Source organism: Carassius carassius, chromosome 34, assembly GCF_963082965.1.
Source record: "Carassius carassius chromosome 34, fCarCar2.1, whole genome shotgun sequence".
Lineage (NCBI taxonomy): Eukaryota > Metazoa > Chordata > Actinopteri > Cypriniformes > Cyprinidae > Carassius > Carassius carassius.
In genome coordinates this window covers 18,840,784-18,863,791 of record NC_081788.1, presented here as the reverse complement: position 1 = coordinate 18,863,791, position 23,008 = coordinate 18,840,784, and the positions used below count along the sequence as shown (strand labels likewise).

General features: G+C 37.4%; 1 protein-coding gene and 1 pseudogene across 1 annotated transcript; one reads left to right on the top strand and one right to left on the bottom strand.

Annotated features, from left to right (window-relative positions):
• Positions 1 to 4,364: 4,364 nt before the first annotated feature.
• On the top strand, positions 4,365 to 14,809 carry LOC132114638 (synaptophysin-like). Its single transcript, XM_059522872.1, has 7 exons — positions 4,365 to 4,495; positions 6,011 to 6,076; positions 8,768 to 8,892; positions 11,225 to 11,423; positions 11,930 to 12,121; positions 12,263 to 12,581; positions 12,937 to 14,809. Exons 1-6 carry the CDS (start codon positions 4,478 to 4,480, stop codon positions 12,545 to 12,547), a joined length of 885 nt encoding a protein of 294 aa, XP_059378855.1. The 5' UTR covers positions 4,365 to 4,477; the 3' UTR covers positions 12,548 to 12,581; positions 12,937 to 14,809.
• Positions 14,810 to 16,572: 1,763 nt separating this feature from the next.
• LOC132115016 (EMILIN-3-like) lies at positions 16,573 to 22,367 on the bottom strand (annotated as a pseudogene).
• Positions 22,368 to 23,008: the final 641 nt, after the last annotated feature.

Sequence of the window (23,008 nt, the reverse complement as noted above, 5' to 3'; positions counted from 1 at the left end):
ACCATGCTAATGCACTTCCACTGATGCCAACAAAGTGTTCAAGTCTATGCAAAAGAATGTTGTGGTCAATTGTGTCAAACGCAGCACTAAGATCCAATAAAACTAATAGAGAGATACACCCACGATCAGATGATAAGAGCAGATCATTTGTAACTCTAAGGAGAGCAGTCTCAGTACTATGATACGGTCTAAATCCTTTTCTAGTATCTTGTACAGAAAAGTGAGATTCGAGATTGGTCTATAATTAACTAGTTCTTTGGGGTCAAGTTGGGTTTTTTTGATGAGAGGCTTAATAACAGCCAGTTTGAAGGTTTTGGGGACATATCCTAATGACAATAAGGAATTAATAATAGTCAGAAGAGGATCTATGACTTCTGGAAGCACCTCTTTTAGGAGCTTAGATGGTATAGGGTCTAACATACATGTTGTTGGTTTAGATGATTTAACAAGTTTATACAATTCTTCCTCTCCTATGGTAGAGAATGAGTGGAACTGTTCCTCAGGGGGTCTATAGTGCACTGTCTGATGTGATACTGTAGCTGACGGCTGAATGGTTGCAATTTTATCTCTAATCGTATCGATTTTAGAAGTAAAGTAGTTCATAAAGTCATTACTGCTGTGGTGTTGGGAAATGTCAACACTTGTTGAGGCTTTATTTTTTGTTAATTTAGCCACTGTATTGAATAAATACCTGGGGTTATGTTTGTTTTCTTCTAAAAGAGAAGAAAAGTAATCGGATCTAGCAGTTTTTAATGCTTTTCTGTAGGATATGTTACTTTCCCGTCAAGCAATACGAAATACCTCTAGTTTTGTTTTCCTCCAGCTGCGCCCCATTTTTCGGGCTGCTCTCTTTAGGGTGCGAGTATGCTCATTATACCATGGTGTCAAACTGTTTTCCTTAACCTTCCTTAAGCGTAAAGGAGCAACTTTATTTAAAGTGCTAGAAAAGAGAGAGTCCATAGTTTTTGTTACATCATCAAGTTGTTCTGAGGTTTTGGATATGCTAAGGAATTTGGATAGATTAATCAGGAAGATAACTTAAAAAGCAGTCTTTTGTTTTAGAAGTGATGGTTCTTTCATACTTGTAACAAGAAGTAGAATTTACAATTTTGGCTATATGAAGTTTGCACAGAACTAAATAATGATCTGAGATATCATCACTTGGCTGAATAATTTCAACACCATCAACATCAATTCCATGTGACAGTATTAAATCTAGAGTATGATTTCGACAATGAGTAGGTCCTGAAACGTGTTGTCTAAAACCAATAGAGTTCAGAATGTCTATAAATGCTGATCCCAATGCATCTTTTTCATTATCAACATGGATATTAAAATCACCAACTATTAAAACTTTATCTGCAGCCAGAACTAACTTGGATGTAAAATCACCAAACTCTTTAATAAAGTCTGTATGGTGCCCTGGTGGCCTGTATACAGTAGCCAGTACAAACATAACAGGGGATTTATCATTAACATTTGTTTCTCTGGATAATGTTAAATGAAGCACCATTACTTCTAACGAGTTATACTTAAAGCCTGCCCTCTGAGAAATCCTGAAAACGTTGTTATAAATTGAAGCAACACCTCCACCTTTGCCTTTTAGACGCGGCTCATGTTTATAACAGTGATCTTGGGGGGTGGACTCATTTAAAATAATGTAATCATCAGGTTTTAGCCAGGTTTCTGTCAAACAGAGTACATCTATATTATGTTCAGTGATCATATTATTTACAAAAACTGTTTTCGTAGAAAGGGATCTGATATTCAATAAGCCAAGCTTTATCATTTGTTTATCCATTTTGCTTCTGTTTTTTTATTTGTTGAACCTCAATTAAATTGTTAATCTTAACTTGGTTTGGACATTTTTTGTATTTTCTAGTTCGGGGAACAGACACAGTCTCTATAGTGTCATATCTAGGTGAAAAAGTCTCTATGTGCTGAGAATTAACTGACCTCTGTGACGGGAAATTTTTTTATTTTTTATTTTTTTCAACAGTGATCTTTTCAGAAGGAGAACACTGTGTCCTATTCATGGGTCTCATACAATAAAAATGGAAATTACTGAACATTTTCTAAAAATAAATGACCACAGATTGCAGCTATGGACTTGTCTGTCATACCACATCTCTGTTATCCCCAGCGTTTGCTCCCATTCCCAACAACTTTATTTCATTAGTGTAAATATGCAGAACATTATTAATATAACCACTTCACATGGAATATTCTAATACCTAAAGACTTATATGTGAGATTGAATGAGAGTTTTATGAAATTCTGAATGATGTTTGTAAACAAATATAAAGATGAAATGTTTCCACACTTTGCCATCTGTCATTTTTATAATATCTGAGAATCGTGGCCATTTTAAATTATGCACTATACATTATGAAGGCCCAGTGACCTAATGGAGAAGACATCAGCCTCTGGAGCTGTGGATTGTGGGTTCAAGTCCCACCTGGGTCACTTCATATGCTATATATGTTTATTCAATGTGTGCTTAATATTAAGTTTTCTCTATCAAAAGGTTGAAGACAGCCAGATGTTTCTCTGACATCAACAAATTACAGAAGGAACATTTACGTAAAGGCTGTTTATGGTTATTATTCATAATACAGCAGGTATGTGCAACTTTGTTTGTGGAGAGCCGATGTCCTGCAGAGTTTAGCTTCAACCCTATAATCAAATACACCTGCCTGAAGCTTTCTAGTGACCTTGAAGACACTGATTAACTTGTTCATGTGTGTTCGATTAGGGCTAGGGAGCTAAACTCTGCAGGACAGTGGGCGTCCAGGACCAAAGTTGCTCATTCCTGATCCACAGTTTAAATTTTTTTCTGATATATATAAGCTATGCTGATGCATTGTATTGTTACTTCTACACTGATTCGAGACTAAACAACTTTGCAAGCCACTGGCTTGAATTATAGTGGTGCATTGTGGGGGAGGACACTTTCTTTAGTCCAACTGGCCTTCAAGCGCAACTGTCACACCCCTTCATCCAGACATCTGGATCTATGAAAAATGCACTGCATCATTACTTCTTTATCAAAATTAAGCATTTCTTAGTCTCATTTACAATAGTGAGGCTAGGGATAATAAAGCACATCAGTTCTGCAATGAGAATCGCAACATACATAGACAACCTTTATTTAGTGTTTTTATTAGCAATGAGAAAAACACAGCTGCAGTGCATTGGGCTTCAAACGGAGGAAGTAGGATTGTGGATATGATGCTCACTCTTGGAGCCACAATGCTTACTTTTGTGCTTATGTCACCTTCTAAGACTCTAAAGAGTCTTAGAAACACGCATACTGTATGTGGATACTATTTAAATAATAATATTATTCCATAAAAAATAATATAGTTTATACATAAATTATATTATGTATATAAATTATATATTATCATTTAATATGTAAAACAATGGAAATGTTAAAAATCTATTTAATTCCCACAACTGTATCGATAATATATTAAATGCTCTTGAGGATCAACCATTTCAATACTTTTAGCTGAGATGTATGATGAAATATTTTCGTGTTTTAGCATTTCTTTTTTAAACAGGGGTGTTTATTTTTTACCATCTCTAAAAACAGTGTATGAGTCATCTTTTCTTTCTCTGTCTAACTCTGTATGGTTCCTTCCCACAGGGAGAACATTATATTCACACCTTCCTTACTCTGTTAAAGTTCTTAATAAATTAAGTTTGGGTTCATTATGAAATTTTAACAAGATATAGTTGAATATATGAAAATCTCTATAGGCCTGCAGCTTGCCATCTTCTTTATCCCATGCAGTGAAATCCTGAGTTAGGAACTGTCCCTCCAGAAACAGTCCTACATCATCTCATGTAGATCGAGTTATCATAACTGTGATGTTTCTTTGGTTGTTTAAGACTCTCGTTAATAGTTAGGCTATTTCCCAAATAGCATATTGGCGTTCCATCGAACCACTGCAAAATGAAACGATCTAGTTCAATCCCAGCACTTAACGTTTTGGATTTTGTATTGAGTGATCAATCCCTGGGAACATTGTGCTTTGCGAGTTACTCATCGCACTTGGTAGTGTCGTGTACCACCGTTTGCTTTGCCGATTGTGAAACGTGATTGGTAAACAGTTTGCCAGAATATACCCTTGACCCGTTCACATTCAGAATTTACGGCCTCTGCAGCGCGAGCAGACTGCCATCCAAACAACTCATTAGAAGAGGAAATATCATATTTGAGAGCATCACTGAAGATAGAGCTAGAAGAAGCACGTAAATTATGACAGGTTAATGATCTCATTGCTCTATAGCGATCAGCTTCGGTCGATTCATCCGCTCTGGGCGCAACAAAAAAACGCCTTCTCAAAGCGCGTGACGCAACTGAAGCTGTTCTGTTGATTTTCCCTCCCCCTCTGTGGGCTGTTCATCTTCCATCACTCGCCTCCCCCCGATTATATCTGTATCTCCTTCCTAAGAGCAGGCGACTAACATGGATATTGTAAATCAGGTAGGGAATTTGGGTTCAAAATGATTTTAGTATATTTTTGTCGTGTTTATAATGTACATGTTTTTCGTTTGTCTTTCAGTAAGGCATTCAGATAAAGATGCGCTTACAAATGATGGTGGAAAATTCTTATAGGGAGAAGTGCCCTGCTGATGCTATCCGTCTGTTCACTGATACCGTATTTCAAGGGGCTTTCTTTCGTGACTTGCTATATTTTCGTTTTTATAATATAGTATAGTATAGTAGGCTATAATATTTAAAACAGATCTGATGAAGGGCTAAATTTGTTAGATGTATTCGTAGAGGATTTTCATACATGCAATTATACATTTACTTAATGCATATATATTAGTAAGATATCAAATTGTATTTTGCAATTTTATATTTTGTTTAGTGCAAAAGCCTTACATCAATCCAAAGCGAATGCACGAGGCCCTTTATCACATGCATATGCGCTCGTAGATATGCTTTTAAAATGGCAGCTGACTTCCATTCCAATACTATTACTGTGTGACTTTTAGCTCCGAGCCCAGGCCTTCTCTATTATTATTATTATTAGTTTTATTATATTATATAGACAGGGATCGAGAGAGCTGTGTCTACTGAATATGACACACAATCATAGGCTATTGGTTATTGATGCTTATATTTACAGAACATCGTATGATACACATTTTTGGTAGGTGATGCAAACTGCATTCACGTAGACCAATATTATATATTGCTTTGAAAAATTAAATTACATAAAGAGGAGATCTGAATCGTTATATTGATCGATTTATTTATTTACATGGTGTTTAAAGGAGGACGAGGCTCACGGGCAAAGAAAATGGTTTCGTGTGAAACCGCACCTTCCTACGTCACTTTGTCCGTATAAAATCGCTATTACAGCCTACTACAGGTCTGATGAGCAAACATTTCCCAATATCATAATAATGAAAGAAACGGTAAAATTTTAGAGCAACATTTAATATGTTTCCAGATTGCTAGAGAAGAACGCCATCATTTTATTTATTTATTGTTAGATTTTGGAGTTGAAAAAGGTTTGAGAAATCTCTATCACTTGCTGTTCAGCAGCTCTTGGTTTCGGATGGCGGTGATGTGCGCGCAGACAATCTGGCCATGGTACAAGGTCCTCGCGACTCACCTTCCCTTCCTTTTTCTTCGAGGTTCAGAGATATAATTAATTGATGACTTAAAATATTGTTTTTTTTCATCCTTTTGCTACTTTGATACAGGGTTTTTTAATTGTTTTTTCGACGATGCAGCAGCGGATCCTATGCGTAGGGTTCACTATCACTTCAAAATAAATACAGAAGAGGTCTGTGTGTTATGAGTCGTCGTGTTGAAGTCACATCATCCACAACGTCTATCTATCTATCTATCTATCTATCTATCTATCTATCTATCTATCTATCTATCTATCTATCTATCTATCTATCTATCTATCTATCTATCTGTCTGTCTGTCTGTCTGTCTGTCTGTCTAACGGTTTTTTCGATTTTGTTCTTTTGATAGTTGGTTGCCGGTGGGCAGTTCAGAGTGCTGAAAGTCCCATTGGGCTTCATCAAAGTCTTAGAATGGGTAAGTTTATATATATATATATGTGTGTGTGTGTGTGTGTGTGTGTGTGTGTGTGTGTGTGTGTGTGTGTGTGTGCTATATAAGATGGTGTGTTAGTTTTGGTCCATATATGATCTTCAGACATTAGTTTAGACCTGGAACTAGAGGTATAAAAGGGCCATGGCGTTGCTAAAAAGAACATTATGTTGTGTATTTGGTATAATGCTATTTTGTTTAGGCTGTTTAAGGTTCTAAAAATACATTATTTTCCACATAATGTACATTATTGTTGCTCCTCTATGCCCTGCCTTTCTGCATCGATTTTTACAAAGCTCATCATTCTGAAAAGCAAGATTTACATCATTGGCCAGCTATCTAGTGCATTTTGATTGGCTGAGTACCTCAAGCGTGTGACGGAAATTTTACACCCCTTGACATCAGCATTGCCAAGTCCGCGGTTTTCCAGCAGAATTGGGCTACTTTAACACTTTTGCCACAGGTTACTTTTCATGTCCACGGGTTGAAGTGATATTAAGCCCCTGGAATGCAAATTTTACTGGAGGATCCCCGGCAAAAAACATGTATTTTACCCCCCGGAATGCGATTTTTACAGAGGAACCCCTCTCGAAATGCGATTTGGCTAGTTTTGCGCTATTTTTCGGCAGGTTTGGTTGCAAAAACCTGGCAACCCTGCTTAGCATACTGTGATGCCCAGTGTCCTGGTGCGTTAAGACAAAAACAACAAAATTCGACCAAGGAGCGGCCAGTGGGCAACCACATGTGAGGACCCCATGCTGGACTCTGCTTTGTCCATGGTGAAAGCCGATCCAGTGATTCACAGTGCGAAGTTGATGTATTTCCTCAGCGACCAGCACAGATCAGCTTTAGGCATCACAAAGTGCATATTGTCCTCTTTTGGAAGGCCAAACAAAGTAGTTTCGCTTTCACAATGAAATACACAGCTTTCTACAATGGCGGCGGCGCCAACAGCAATACTAAAGCGAGAATCAAATGTTACGCGTTCTTTCTTTGAGTGAACATTTGGACGGTGTAATGCAAATCTTCCCACATCGTGATGTAGACATGTGGGGGCATGTTAGAACGAGCCGTTTTAGGTAGGAGTGGTTGACTCTTAACTTTTATAAATAATATTTCTTTGGATCTGAGACTTTAGTCTTTGTAACTTTACAGATCTTCTTTATGCACCAAGAGCTTGTAACACTCCAAAGAGAAAGGAAAATTTTAAATGGCATCATATGACCCCTTAAAGCACAGATGTCCCCAGCATGATGTTCTCCACTCTTCATTTGCATAAAATTGAGTATTTCTCATGCTCTCAATGCTTTCTGTTACCAAAGGAATGAATTGAGAACGCCTATTCTGCACCATGGAATACGCATCATATACACCATGAATGCAGCTTACCTAGATGCTCGTGGAAGAACACGCACAATTGCAGAGTATTAGTGCCATCTATTGGTCACACAGTGCTTTTTCACTTTGTACATAGTAGAAAATGGCATAAAAAACAGGCTACATAGTAGTAAAATGCAGAACAAGGGCATATTTGCATCCTATCTGCATCATTCTATTTGTACAAGGCATTTATAATTCTCCAAATTGCCTTTTTTGTGTATAATAAGCTCATCTAAGCTTAATTATTTAATAATCTTTTGCTTGATGAATTTGCTCAGTTTAATTGATTCACTGAATCACAAAACTCAGTTTAGTTGATTTGGGTCAGTTTCTGTCTGGGATCAGACTTTGCCGGGCTTGGTAATGTAAGCTGATTTGATTTTGTTTCATTTCATTTGTTTGGTCTGTCTTGTGTGGTGTTTTTTGTTGTTGTTGTTGTAGCTTGTGTGGCCTGACTAATTGTTTAATAGTCTCGCTTGGACCTTGTCTGGTCTGGTGGTTAGGCTATGTGATTGGTTTTTTCTAACATAGTTTGTTTAGGCATTTTTGTTTGTACAATAACTACATTAGTATGTATTTCTATGGTCCCTCAGTCTTTGGTTTATCAGTCTTTGTTGAGATATTTTTGTTCTCTTGGCCTCATTTGATTTATTTGGTTTGCCTATGTTTAGGATGGTTTACTGTGGCTTGATGTGTGTCTATTGTTTTGGTCTCCTGCGATGTTCCCTGGGTTCATAACACAGCCCCAGCTCAGCGATATGACAGATGGCAGAGTATCTCAGTGAAATTTAATAGCTTCATTCACCATTCAGTCCTTCACCAGTCATAAGTCCATAAGTAATCTCTATGACTCTAAATCCTGAAAGCAAAAATAATGTGCTTATGTCCATGTCAGGATGTTGGTGTCACATGGTGTAAGATGCTTTCATTTGCTTTATTCAGCCTGTATTTTAATTGCATTCATACACACCTCCTACAGTGGATCATTTTAATATTTAAAATATGACACTATCACATTTGCACTAGTCTTCACAAATTTCATCCCTGTTTGATGTGTGAATGTGAGTGCTCAGATGAAAATGTATAGAAAGCATTCTATTTTTTTCTGTATTTTTTTTTTCAGTCACAAAAATATGTGAAACACTTGTTATCCTTCCTGTAGCTCAAATAGAAGAGCATGGTTCTAGCAATGGAAAGGTTGTGGGCCTGATACCTGAATGCATGAACTGATAAAATGTATAACTTGAATGCTTTTGAACACTTCCCAGATGCATTAATATATACATTTTTTTCCAGGTGTTTGCCATATTTGCATTCTCCACCTGTGGGAGCTACTCCGGCTCCTTCAAGATGAGCGTGGAGTGCAGATACAGATCAGACAGTAACCTGAAAATAAATGTGGAGTTTGAGTATCCCTTCAGGTAGCACTGTCTTTTTAGATCTGTGTGGCCATATTGAAGTTGTGCTTGTTCATCAGTATGCATTTACTTTTTCAAAACAGCTTTTAATGCTGTAGGGAAGAGTGTGGGAAAAGCCTACACCCCCCCCCCCCCCCCCCCCCACACACACACACACATTGTTTTTTTCCAAAATAACTACTAGATAAAGTCAAGATACATTTTTGTTGTAACTATAGACTATGTTGAAAAGAGTGATAAAGAAGTATTCTCCATGAAGCTTACACTGGTGATGTACCTGAGAGAGAACATATTTCACATTAAGTGATTTGATTTTCAGCTGTAAGAAAATAAAGTGTTGTTAAATAAACTTGTTGTTTTGTACAACATCACAGTTGCAGTGGGTATAGAAAAGAATCACCCCCTTAAAATAATCTAATTTCTTTGCAGCTTGAAATGGGTTGTTTTAGTCTGTTGGGATATGTCTCTACTAGTTTTGTACATCTAGACTTTGCTATATTTGTCCACTGTTCTTTGCAGAACTGCTCAAGTTCAGTTCAATTTGATGGTGACGGTTTGTGGACTGCAGTCTTCAAGTCATTCCACAGATTTTCAATGGGGTTTAATTCTGGGCTCTGACTACAGTAGGTCCTGCAAAGACATTTACCTTTTTCTCCTTCAGCCACTGTGTGGTCAGTTTTTCTGTGTGTTTTGGGTCAATGTCATGTTGGAAGGTAAACCTTTTTCCCATGGACAAGCAGCAGATTTTCTCAAGAATTTGATAGTATTTTCCTTCTATCCTGACAAGTGCTCCAGTCCCTGCTGCAGAGAAACACCCTCATAACATGACATTACCACCTCCATGCTTTACCCTAGTAATTCTGTTATTTGGATGGTGAGCTGTATTGTATTTCCACCTGACATATCATTTGTTGTTGAGGCCAAATAATTAAATTTTAGTCTCATCTGACCATAACGCCTTTTTCTATGTGGCCTCAGAATCTTCAGGGTGTAATTTGGGAAAGCTCAGTCGTGACTGCATGTTGCCTTTTTTGAGGAGTGTTTTTTTACAGTGCCTTGCCACCCATAGTTGATTGTTTGCTTCAGTTGCTCTACCAAAGACTGAAATGCTCCAGTATAGCTCTTTTCATGCTGAGCTAATAAAAATCACCACAGCTCATCACAGCTGAAAGTCAAATGGCTTTGTTTGCCATTGAGAAGCAGATGAGCTACACCTGTCATTTTTTAGGAGGGGTGATCCTTTTTCCAACTCAGTGATTCTGTTTTTTTATTTTTAATTTATTTATTTTCTGACATGTTGCTGTTATGTCTTTCAATTGGAATATAAGTTGGACTGAGTAAATACAGCTTGATAAAACAAAAACTCTGCCTTCATTTCAGGCTGCACAGCAACAAAATGTGATTATTTTAAAGGGTGGTGATTCTTTTCTTTAACCACTGTATATATGATATGAGAATAGTAAGGACTGTAGATAGGGAGTATGTGTTATTTAAGAAAAATATAATTATATATATATAAATATAAACAAGGGACATGGCTTAATTGCTGTAGTTACTTTGTTCTGAACATATGATCCTTTGTTTGTCCACCATATGTATTTTAACTAGTTTGAATAAACTGAACAGCTAACAATATTTTTTAAATAGGCTATTATAATTTTGTAATTCATAATAATTGATTATATTCTTTTTAAAGTTATGCTAAAACTGCTTGTACTCTGATTTTTCTATTAAACAAATTGCTTTTTCAAATTTGGGGGCATTTTACCACACCTGTGGGGCAAAACGCTCCCTTGGGACGAATAAAATTTTTGTTAAAAATTGAATAAAGTGAAAACTCTGGACATTTTTCATACTTGATTTCTAATTCATGTCATTGTCACTAAAACTAAAACTATGATATCTATTCTGGACACATTTAACTTTTGGTAAGGGGGCGTTTTCCCCACTCTACCCTACAGACCCTCTGGTGTTTTACTTGGCAGGGTTTTCAAATGATCAAATGCCAAAGCCCCCTCACTATATTTTTATTGTTATTATTATTAAAATATATCACATTTTTCTCGGTACCCGGTGTGAAAAAGGGTTTTCTCTGTGTGAAACCTGATTTATTAAATTTTAGTTCTTCGGGGAAATTGTTTGCGATCCCAGGTACACTAAATATGTATTTTCTCCTTTTCCTTTTGGTTCATAATCCAAACTGAACTGTTTCTGTAGCCCACTGAGATGTGGTAAAATCTCTTTTAATTAGGTTAAGTTGTAAATGTACTAAGATGTCCAACGTTTAAGGTGTTATGATTCTCTCAGTAACCCTGTTCCCCTGTATCTCCTCCAGGCTTCATCAAGTGTATTTTGATGCCCCCACCTGCAAGAATGGCCAAACTGAACGTTTCTTCCTGGTTGGGGATTACTCATCCTCTGCAGAGTTCTTTGTCACCATAGGCGTTTTTGCATTCCTGTATTCCATGGCAGCTCTCAGCGTCTATGTCTTTGCCTTTGAGAAGTACCGTGAGAACAATAAAGGACCACTGATTGTGAGTTTTCTTCAACGATACATGAGCACTAAGTTGTTGTTGTTTTTTTTAATTTTTTTTATAAATTTGGCAGTTTTGAATTGAACATATGATAGAATTTACACGATTCATGAAATTCCTAACTGAATGTGATGCGTTTTTGACATATTAAGGCTTACAAATAAGAGTGAACATGTACAGTATTTTCAAATATTATCAAAATGATTGCTTCCGTACTATAATTAGACTTAGCATTTCCTTAACTGTTCTGTTCTATTCTAAAAATCTTCAAGACATGGTTATGTCCTTGATATGGACCTCTTTGTTGTTTTCTCTTGGATCTAATTGGCCCCTGGTCACTATGAACTAATAAGAAAGATAATTAGCATGGGTTTTTTTGTGATGACATGAGGGTGGATTAAATAAATATTGATTTGGGTTATTATTGACACTCTAGCAGCTTAGTGTTTCATACAACACAATCCTATATATTTACATATAATTCTAAATAAATAATGTCTTTGCAGGATTTTGGTGTGACGTGTGTATTCACCTTCATGTGGCTGGTGAGCTCGGCAGCATGGGCGAAGGGTTTGTCTGATGTCAAGACAGCTACAGACCCAGAGGAGGTTCAACAACTTATCCCCGCTTGTGAACAGGAAGGCAACCAATGCCGTGAAGTTCACGACCCCGTCATGTCTGGTCTTAATACTTCTGTGGTGAGTCAGTTCTACTTGGCCGTACAGGAAATTCTCTTATTGATAAAAATACATTTCTTAAGTTCTTCTAATGTCTCTTGAGATTAGAACAAATTTTTAAATTGAATTAACTTTATTTATTTGAATTTTTTTTCTCTCAAGGTCTTTGGCTTCCTCAACCTGATTTTGTGGACAGGTAACCTGTGGTTTGTATTCAAGGAGACTGGGATCATCGCACCATTTATGCGTCAGCAGCCTGCCCAGGAGAAGCAGCCCGCCCCTGATTCCTTCGCCCAGGGAGGTTATGAGCAGCGGGACCCATACGCTGGCTCCCAGGGTGGCTACCAGCCCGATTACAGCCAGCCAGGTTACAATCAGGGTGGAGACTACGTTCAGGGCGGATATGAACAGCAGGGGGCACCCACCTCCTTTTCCAACCAGATGTGAGCGCTGAAATATCTGAGGAAGCGGGAGATGGCAGGTGAGTGGAGATGTGATGATGCTTTGATATTGATGGTTTAGTACTGGCCGATATTGGATATTTAATCGTGCCTGACCCCCCTTTTTTTGCTTTAAGATCGCTTTTAGCTTGCCTAGAGTTAATCTTTAAAAACACAAATAATTTGTCACATTGTTAAATTAAAAATATGTCTTAAAATTAAATACTCCTTTTTTATACTTTATATTATAATGTTGTCATGTCTAAAATCACTTTTCAGATTTGACTATTTAATTTCCTATTTATTTACATAAAATAGTATATAATTTATCGGTTATTGGCCAGGATTTTAATATCAGCATAATCTCAAAAGGTTTGTCTCTCTGTCTCTCCACAGAAAGAAGTTGATCATGTGACTCTAGCAGTGTGGTGCCTGAACCCTACCCACAACCCCACACTTCTTCCTGTTTGTGCGTCTGTGCTTACGTCTGTGAAAGATAAGAGGGGCGGACGGGAGGGAAGGGGACAGGGTCTAATCTCAAATCACATATAGATGGATGGGGGATAGAGAGGAGGGATTTTAATGTGCTGTTTATTATTGTGATGTATACGAATAAAAAAAAGTTTGATCAGATTTCAAAACACTTGAATACTGTACCAAAATATGAAAAAGAATATGAATATGAATGAATTTTGAGTTAATGATGTTGACAATAGTAATGCTAAACTTGAGAGAATGTATTTATCTGTGCTGTATAGATATCATTTTATATATATATATATATATATATATATGTATATCCTAAAGATATGAATGGGATTATTCCACTGTAGTCTAGTCAAATTTAGAGACCCTAACCAAAATAATAATTATATTAATAATATGTGAAAAAATTCACAAAGCCCAACATAATTTGTTCCTTGGAAATTTTTACCTCTGGTTGGTCATGGTTTGGTAGAGCTTGTTCCATTTCTATGTTGACGTCTTTGGTTTAGGATTTTGTTGTTTTTAATTTCTTCATGGGTGGGATGGAGTCGATGGGGGGCGTCCAGGGCTACCATGAGTAAAATCATTCCCAAACTCATGGAGGGACAACATTATTTCAACCAGCAAGCAAAATGGTCAAGTATATCTTAAAGCATTTCGCACTTCCTGACTTAAAATGTTGACTTTGTTTAGTTCTCTCTCTCAAATCTTTGTCTTTTGAAAAGCACATGCCTTCTCAGTGCAGAAATAGCATGGTTGTTTATAACACAATGCCTCTGAGTGTTGTGTTGATGTAGTGTTGTTTAAGTTAGAGGATGCTAAAAAGAGATATATGAATATATATATATAAAGTACCTACACATTCTTTAATGGATATCATGAACTGCTGTAGTGTGAACTTTCAATGATTTGCATCAAAACATCACCTGAATTATTAGATTATTTTTCAGATTGATCAATCATTCACAATGCAGGTGATAAAAGATATCTGGTGTATATGATAGCTTGACCTCTCGGCCGGAATCAAGGGGGTCATTTAAATGAACAATGAATTTCATATTTATCTTTCGAACCGTGTTAATGGCAGGTAACTGATGCAATAAAGTCTTTAAAGTTATTGTTTTGTATAATATTCAAACAGTTTATATTAAAGTCTAGCACTTTCAGATGCAAGGATGCTGAGTAAACATCTTATTAATCTAGTAAATGCACCAGATTAGTTTTTGCCCTGAGTTGATCATCGTTTCATTTAGGGCTGATGCTTCAGACGTTGTTATGGTGAGATCCTTTATATTATTGCATGATCAGATGCTCATAATGCAAGCTACCCAGACTTATAACTATCTAATATTTTTCAGACTCTTTCATTTGCCTGCGACTTTGAGGAAAACCAGGTTTTGCTTTTGGGTAGAAGGCCGGTGGCCTACTAAATGTATTAGCGTGTCTCTCCCTCCCTCTCTCCCTCATTCTTTCTCTCTTTCTCTTCCTCATTCTCTGCACTGGCCCACTCTTCTCTTCCTCCAAATGAATATGCTACTCAACTTCTCCGTTGTTACTGGTGTTTGATATGTCTTGTGAAACTCTCGATGCCTTTGGGTTGTGCTGTATTTAATGTGTATGATATATTCTTAGCGTTTATGAAGATATTGATGAAAATGGCCATGCTGAAAATGACCATGCTGAAAACTCAATCAGCAAAATTATCCAGAAATTCCGTTTTATTGTTCTATGGAATCCATGAATGAAAAATTCAATAAAGAATAAGTTATCCTGTTGAAAGAAAGTTTTGTTGTTGTTGTTGTTGCCATAAAATAGAATGTTTTCTAAAATAGAAAATAGAATGTTTTCTATTTTATTGAGAAAAAAAAACATATTTCTCTCTTGAAACAAAAATCACACATACTAATATTTAACTATCAAAATGAAAGAGAATCTGTAATATCTTGTTTTACTCACAGAATTTTTTTTAATTATTTGTTTTTTAGTTTTTCAGTTTTTGTCTTCTCCAGTGGTTGAGAGAACGCTTATTGTCACTTAATAGTTCTGCATATCAAAACCAACCCAATTGCTAATCAAAACTAGTTGTGTTCCCACACCAGGATCACATATTTATTAGACTTATCTGTATTTTCTTAGACAGTTACCAATCAATTTTTTTCAGCATCAACAAAAGCCATTGCTTCAAAGGTGGGTCAGACAGTGACCTGATTTATATATATATTTTTACATTCCTCATGTATGTATTTACACAAAATTGCATAATGTAAATAGCCAATAATAAAAAAATAAAAAAATAAAAATAAAGGGTGAAGCTGCAATATTATCACACTATTTTTTTTATCCTTGCTCTTTATATTGTAATAATGATCATTAATGTCGATACAAAGAATACATTTATTTGTTGTTGTTTTTTTCGAGGGGGAAAGATAGGCCTATTCATTATACTGAGGTCCAAGCATCAGTCTAATATGAGTTATAGACTCAACGGAATGGAAACCGAAACGGAAGCTAAATTAATCACTTACTTGCATCTTTTCTGTACTTTGTATACATTCAAAATGCCTCTAATCGGACATTGCATTCATAAACTCAACAGAAACGTGTTTAATCGGTTATGAAGAAGCTCAAGTACGCCAAGTAAAAACAACCCGCAGCAACAGTCTATAAAAGGCCAATTCCCCTGGAAAACCGAAGACTTGGCGACAGGAAACACTGCTTACTATAGCAACAGTAGCAGAGATAATAAAGGGAAATATTATAAGTATCATTCACTGTCACTGGTATGGGTGTAAGTGTATAATGTTGTGCAGTTATGTAGGCTACTGAATGTGATATGTTTCGCCTCTGCTCGCTGCGGTTGTCTGGGCCATTGTCAAGTTCATCGTTTATGTTATGGACCCACCTACCTACCTTCACCTACCATTGCTTTATTTCCAGTGGAGGGTAAAAAAATATATGTATTCATGTACTAGTTATTGGATTATCTTGATTTTGTTTTCTTTTTTGACCAATTATCCAGGTGGATGCTGCACACTGGTGGTGGATGAGGAGATACCCCCTGACTATGTAAAGCGCTTTGAGTGCCTAGAAAAGCGCTATATAAATGTAATGAATGAATTATTATTAAAAGTCAGCAGGGAGGACACCAACATACCTAAATAATCACTATAAAGTTATATGCTATGGTTTTTAAGTGTCTTTTTCTGTAATTTACTGTAAATGTTAGAAACCACTAAATCATCTAAGAAATCATCTTAGATGTTGATTAGAAATTACACATTTTCAAATGTACAGTACTTCATGTTATGCCATTAAAAAGTGCAATAATTATCCTGTTGCCTTTTTAATATTTTCTGTTGAAGATTAATAATACACAGTAACATGAAAACCTCATAAACTTCTAAATTTTATTAAGAACCAGCTTTCAGAAACCATATATGAAGGTACAAACACATACACATGCGCGCACACACACACACACAAATAGTAAAAAAAAAAAGTTGTGTTACAGAAATGTTTAATCACCTATATGAAAACAAGTCTCTCTTATTTAAAATGTCCCAAAATAAAAAAAATAGATAGACCCAACATAGATGCCTGTCGTCCCACCAGCTGAACCACACCCTTCACCTGCTGTGCAAGTCTTTCTTCTCTTTCTTGTCAAGTGAGGTTGGTTTGGCCAATCTTCCTGATCACAGAGCTAAGAGACTCTTGCAAGCCACAGAGAGACCTGTTAACGGAGTTCACTCTAACTTTCAGCAGAGTCACCTCACCCTGAAGACCTACCTCACCCTGTTTCTCTGCATACTTGACAAGAAGATTATGTAGAGTGGCACTAAGGTTGTTTAATCTCTCTACTTGTAAATCAAGTTTCCCATTCATTTCCTTGTGGTTTTCGTCACTTCCCTCCTCCTCAGTTCCTAAAGGGGCTACATATCCTGTAAGAACAAGCTGTGGAACAAAAGATAAAGTACACATGACGTCTATGGATATAAGCTGTTTCTGTAAACGGTCCAAATCATCCTCCACTCTTCTTCTGAGCGATCCTACTTCTGTCTCCAGTGTGGGCACAGCCTGACCCCCTAGCAAAGTTGGTGCTGTGACATTACCTCCTCCACTGCAGCCAATAGACGACTTTCAAGAGCCTTTAGCTTCCCCTCCAACTGTTCCTCCAGGTTGCTAGTCACTCTTTTGTTAATGCTTGCTTCCTCTTGATTTAATTCAATGCTCATCTTGGATTCCACATAACCCAGCTGACCTTCCAACATGCCCTCAATATGGTCCATGTGTCCACCAAGTTCGGCACGTAGATGTATTTGGGACTCATTCAAGCCACCCACTGACTGCTCCACATGAATTAGCCTTTCAGTTAGACCTGATATGGCCATGCAGCAATCATATTCAGGGTCCAGGTCTTGAAGCTGAGCCTGCACTTTGTGGAGTTCTGTCCTCAATCCTATGGTCCTTATGTCTAGCACTTGCTCAGTTTGCTTTTGTCAATCCAAAAGCTCTTCCTTGCACTGGAGCTGAACCTCTGCCATACGACCCTTGGATTGCTCCTCAGCACTCTCCACATGCTTTTCAAAGCCATCTAAGATGGCCACCCGAGATTCACTCATTTTGGACTCCACCATTGTCTCCAGGGCCTTTTGAAAGTCAGTTTGTGTAAGGTTCACTGGCCCATTTGACAGACTTTGAAGGGTGTTGTTGTGACCTGCGACTGCTCCTCTCATCTCATCAAGATCAGATGCCTTTGCCACGAGATCTGCTCGTAGCTCTAAAACCTTTTCAGCCAAATCAACCAAGTTTCGGAACTGCCCCGTCACATCTGAACTGTCAATATCCAGTGCCCCTCAATATGCAAGTAGATCTCCAAAACCCACAGAAGAGTCCTTGGACAGGGAAGGAGCAGCAATAAGGTTGGCTCCTGCTGAAATGAGAGCAGTCAACATACGGTTGGCGTCTTCATGGAGGGAAGCACGCAAGCTGTCCTTCAGGCCTGTCACTGTACCACGGAGAATCTCAAGGCCAAGAGAGTCGCTGGACATCCTCTTTTATCCTATCCAAACACTCCTCTTCTATACTGTTGTCATCATGGTCTGTGAATGCAGTATATTTATTTAGTTAATTAGTCTGGAAACACTTAAAGCTTTGGAGAAAGAAAAGGAAAAAACGCAAAACGCAAAAAAAATTATATACTAGTGTGTGTAACTGTAAAATCTAGCTAATTTACCTTGGTTTGTTTCACTACCACCAGAGGGCACCTGTGCATTGGGAACAGGCTCTGTCTCACTATGTTCTAGTATAGAACTATGGTGATCTGGCTGAGGATTCTGGTACTCTGTAATTGGCTCATTCTCTTCTGGGATAAAATCATGGCCAAGATCTTGAGGCTCTGGCATCGGTTCAGGATAATCTACTTTGGGGTCCTGTTGATCTGGATAAGGTTTAACCTATGGTATCTTGGGAAGAGGCCCCAGTATTAGGGCTTGGGTATTCATTCATGCCATTAGATGGTGCTTGAGGTTGATTCCAGGGGATTCCATTGAAGCTGGGATGCGGAAATTGGCCTTTAAATGAAGGCATTGGACCCTTTTGAGAGGGATTTGGACCTTTAAATGAAGGCATTGGACCCTTTTGAGAGGGATTGGGACCTTTAAACGAAGGAATTGGACCCATTTGAGAGGGATTAGGACCTTTAAATGAAGGAAATGGGTCCTTCTGCATATGCATGGGACGTTTAAAAGAAGGCATAGGACCCTTCTGTGCAGGCATGGGCCCTTTAAACGGAGGCATTAAACCCTTCTGTGCAGGCATGGGCCCTTTAAAAGGAGGCATTACACCTTTTAGCACTGGAATAGATCTTTTAAAAGGAGGCACTGGACCCTTCTGCATTGGCATGGGCCCTTTAAAACAAGAAATAGGACCCTTTTGTGGAGACAGTAGTTCTCGGAATAGGGGCCTTGCTTTCATTCCATATCCTGCAGTACAACCAACACCTGCATATCCAGGACAACATTTCCACTCCAGCTCTGTCAGAGTCTTATATGCAACTTTATACATGGGTTTGTAGTACATGCGATACCTGTAAGAACAGACAGGGTGACCAAATGAGCTAAAATGTAACAAATGCATTTTGTTTTTATATGAACATTAATTTATGACAGTTAAACAATTATTAATAGATGTCTTACTTTATAGCTGGGCAATTTTTGTCCCCAAGCACACTTATTGTATTCTGCTTTCATGAATGAAGCTGCTCCTTCCTGAACAGTGAATGAAACAGTCTTCTCCACAACATATGCACACTGGTTCCTGGAGAGAGACAAGTTATATATGGGGGGATTTAACTTTCAATTACTGAAGTGGTCAATAGAAGGAAAACCAAATATTCCCTCTCTCTCAACAGATAGAATCAGCCTTTTGCTGTGCTGTACATGCTGTATAAATTATCATTTGTAAACGTTTTATTCTCTATGAGTTCACCAAATTTAAGGTGATTTATGACCGAAGTGTAAACCACACAGATTAAACCCATAAGTAATACCAAACTGGAAAATGTTAACTCCACATGTATTTAGTGTCTACAGGAAGAGTTGGAGTGGTCAATTATGCAATATTCTCTAAACCAGTGTTTCCCAAACTTTTTTTCTGGGGACCCACATTTTAAAGTAAAAATAACCATTTTTAAGGTCAGTTAAGCTTCCACTTAACTATTTAAAAGAGATACAGATATTTGACAAAGCACAATTATTTTTTATTTACCTGTTGTTGACAATAAGTAAAATGCAGAGGTGAAATGAGAAAGGAAGAGTTGACAGGGCATCTCATTGTTTTCATATTCTCATCATTACAGTGTACACAATTTATACTTAATGAGACAAAGTGCAAAATAGGGCAGTTAATCATTTATTTTTCTTCCTATCATCAATAAAACTAGACAGAATCAATGCATGCCTTTCATATAACATTAAATGCTTTGCACATCTACCAGAATAATATGAACAAGTTTCTTACTGAAATATTTTTTGAGAACTTTTTTATGCACCCACTGTAATATACACATTTTATAAAGTGCACAGTATGACAGGCTCTCATATTTTTGTACATGAGGAGAGTGCAACACGCATATCAGGTGCAGCATTCAGGCTATTCCTGTATTTTGTCTTTATTTTTGTGAGAACTGAGAACTCAACTTCACATTTGTATGTAGTTGTAAAAGGAATAAGCAACAGTATGCTTGCCTTGCTTAAGACAGGGTATTCAGATTAAATGCTTACCCAAAATGATGATAATATCATTTTTATGGCTGGTTGGCGAGTGCAGAGCGCAGCTAAAGAAAAAAAAAACGGCAGAAAACGACGACCCTCGTGCGGCTAATTGGTGAACTACACATATAAATTTTTAATCAAGAGTATATAGCACACTGAAAAATAGTGCTCGACTTGGCGACCCATACAAAATCTCCCGCGACCCACTTGTGGAATGCTTTTGGGAATGACTGCTCTAAACTATAATCTTAAACAGTATCTTACTTGATACTGGAATGGAACAGTCTATTTAATTGCCTCCCAGATGTGTATGAAATTATTTAGGAACATCCAACAGCTTTCTGGCCACCTGTGCCATCAATTAAGAAAATTCATATTTTGCTCATGGATACTCACTTATGCCTGGCTGTCGGTTTCGCCGAGTTGTTCTGTGGAAGAGGTCCAGAGTGGAGGCTGTATCGGCTTGGTGCAGGTTGAAATGCTGCCACAGTCAGAAAATAATGAATCAAACCACTGCTTTACGCCGGTGTGCTGATAATCCTGTCTTGGTTTATTATGTAATAATGACTCTCTGACTGCACAATATCCTTTAAAAATGTACATTTAATTTTTGTAAGTAAGGTCTTTTTAAAAGCCTACATGCCATAGCTCTGGCTTGTTTCAATGACTTTCTAAAGAAATGACTCCCAAGTTTTAAGTATGTTTGTCTGTATGACACCACCCTCATATTATTCACAAACTGTTTGATAAAACATGCACAGTATGTTGTTGGCACTGGCTTTCCACTACCACACCAGACACACATACACTATTCTTCTCAACCACCTCCACCCAGGAAGTTCACAGGACATGACATTACAATGAATCAGTTGTTCAGGCCACAAACTCTCATAATGCTGTTCTGTATTCAGTAGTGGGCAGAACCTGTGTTCATCAGGTGTAATGATGTGTTACACCTCAAGTAGGGTGGAGCTCTTTTTCATTTCAATCACAATTTGCACCTTGTAGAAGCCAAAACTAATGAATGATTTGATTTAAAGAGCGTAAAACATTGTAAATAGGCTATGGGGTGTGTGCAGGGTCAAATGTTCATTATAAAGCGAACAGAAACCATAAGCAGAGGTTTTACTATATGGCCTTTGACATGGATAAAAATTTGTTATTCCTCTTTTATTCTCTAGAATTTATTCTGTTGACTTTGTCAAAAACATTAGCACTAACCATCCACATTCAACTCCTAATGGTGAATCAGTCAAGTCAACTGTGTGTTTGTCTGCTCAAGACTGTTATGTTTGTAGTGGAGTATGGCTGGTGCCTGGCTGGTGCCTTCCACTGAAACTTAAGGAAACAAGACTGAGAATGTCTGTTCTCTTTCCAGAACCAAGAGTGACCATCAATTACTTCTCTTCACCAAAACTGCAAGAATGTATAGAACTCAGTAAAGAGCTTGATGTAAAACTTTCTTGGCACATTACACATAAATTTGACCTATATTTACTACAGATCCATCTGATGTATTACACTCTTGTAACATTCACCCTTTTTTGCTTATCTGTTTCGATAGTTCACACTGGCATATGGTGGATGGATCATCAAAACATTTCATTAAAAGTTTAAAGTTTACAGATATTATATCAAAGGTTTAAAGATATTATACTGAAATTTAAATCCATATGTTTTGGCCACTCCCCTGACTGACTTTCCCTGTCTTATTTCATCGGAAGCCCTTTCCAGCACAGGAAATGGGACTCCCCTGTCTGTCTTCCTCTTCCTGATATTTGGCATGCTGTAATCAATCACGTTTCCACTGACTATCTTTATATAAAAAAAGATAATTACATTTTACATTTAATTTGCACAGTGTTAAAATGCACAGTGCACATTTTACTTTTAAAAATTAGTTAAACTCTGCAATTTTTTTTAGCTTGATTAGTTTTTACAATATAAATGAAACTTGGTTGGTGATACTGGGACGGTTGTAACGGGGCGTTACAACCGTCCCAGTATCACCAACCATGTTTTCATCTCATGTGAGCTAGCCTGACTGCTAGTTTGACACTTGTTAGCCATTTCTATTTGTAGCTTACAAAACAGTGATTCTAATAATACTTGTTTGAATTCATAGACATTTTATCCTATAACAGCATCCAAAAAAGTACATCAGAAAAAAAAGTATTTTTTTTTACCTCAAATCAACCTTTTTTATATAACTCCCTCCAGAAGTTTCAGATGTGGCTCCCTTTTAGCAAAAAGGGAGGGAAACTAACGGAGCATGAGCACAGCGAGTGACATCACTGTAGGCTGTTTCTGATTGGTGGAATTCAAAGTGTTACAACCGTCCCATGTTACAACTGTCCCTGGTCTCCCCTAATTAATAGTGTAACCCAATCCCTACCCCAAAGCATAACCCTACCCATAATTTATTCCTAAAATCAGTGGGAAATGATAGCTGATTGACAAGGGTGTAGAAACACCTAATCCTGATTGTAGGCCTAAGCCTAAAACAGATATTTCCTGAAATGTTATATCGGATTGGTTGATGGTAATGTTGTTCCTTGTTGATCCAGGAACATGTTGTACTTGACGAAATCACGCTCGCCATAGTCTTGTCGAAATTTTGGTAAGAGAATTTAGGAGAAATGCCTCCCTCTAGTGTTTAGTGCAAGAAGATAATATCGTCTATTTGTTAGAATTTTCAAATCTTTTTGTAA

Coding starts and splice junctions, on each gene's coding strand:
- LOC132114638 (XM_059522872.1), top strand. Junction 8,893..11,224: donor GAGTTTGAGTATCCCTTCAG/GTAGCACTGTCT, acceptor TATCTCCTCCAG/GCTTCATCAAGTGTATTTTG. Junction 12,122..12,262: donor CTGGTCTTAATACTTCTGTG/GTGAGTCAGTTC, acceptor TTTTCTCTCAAG/GTCTTTGGCTTCCTCAACCT.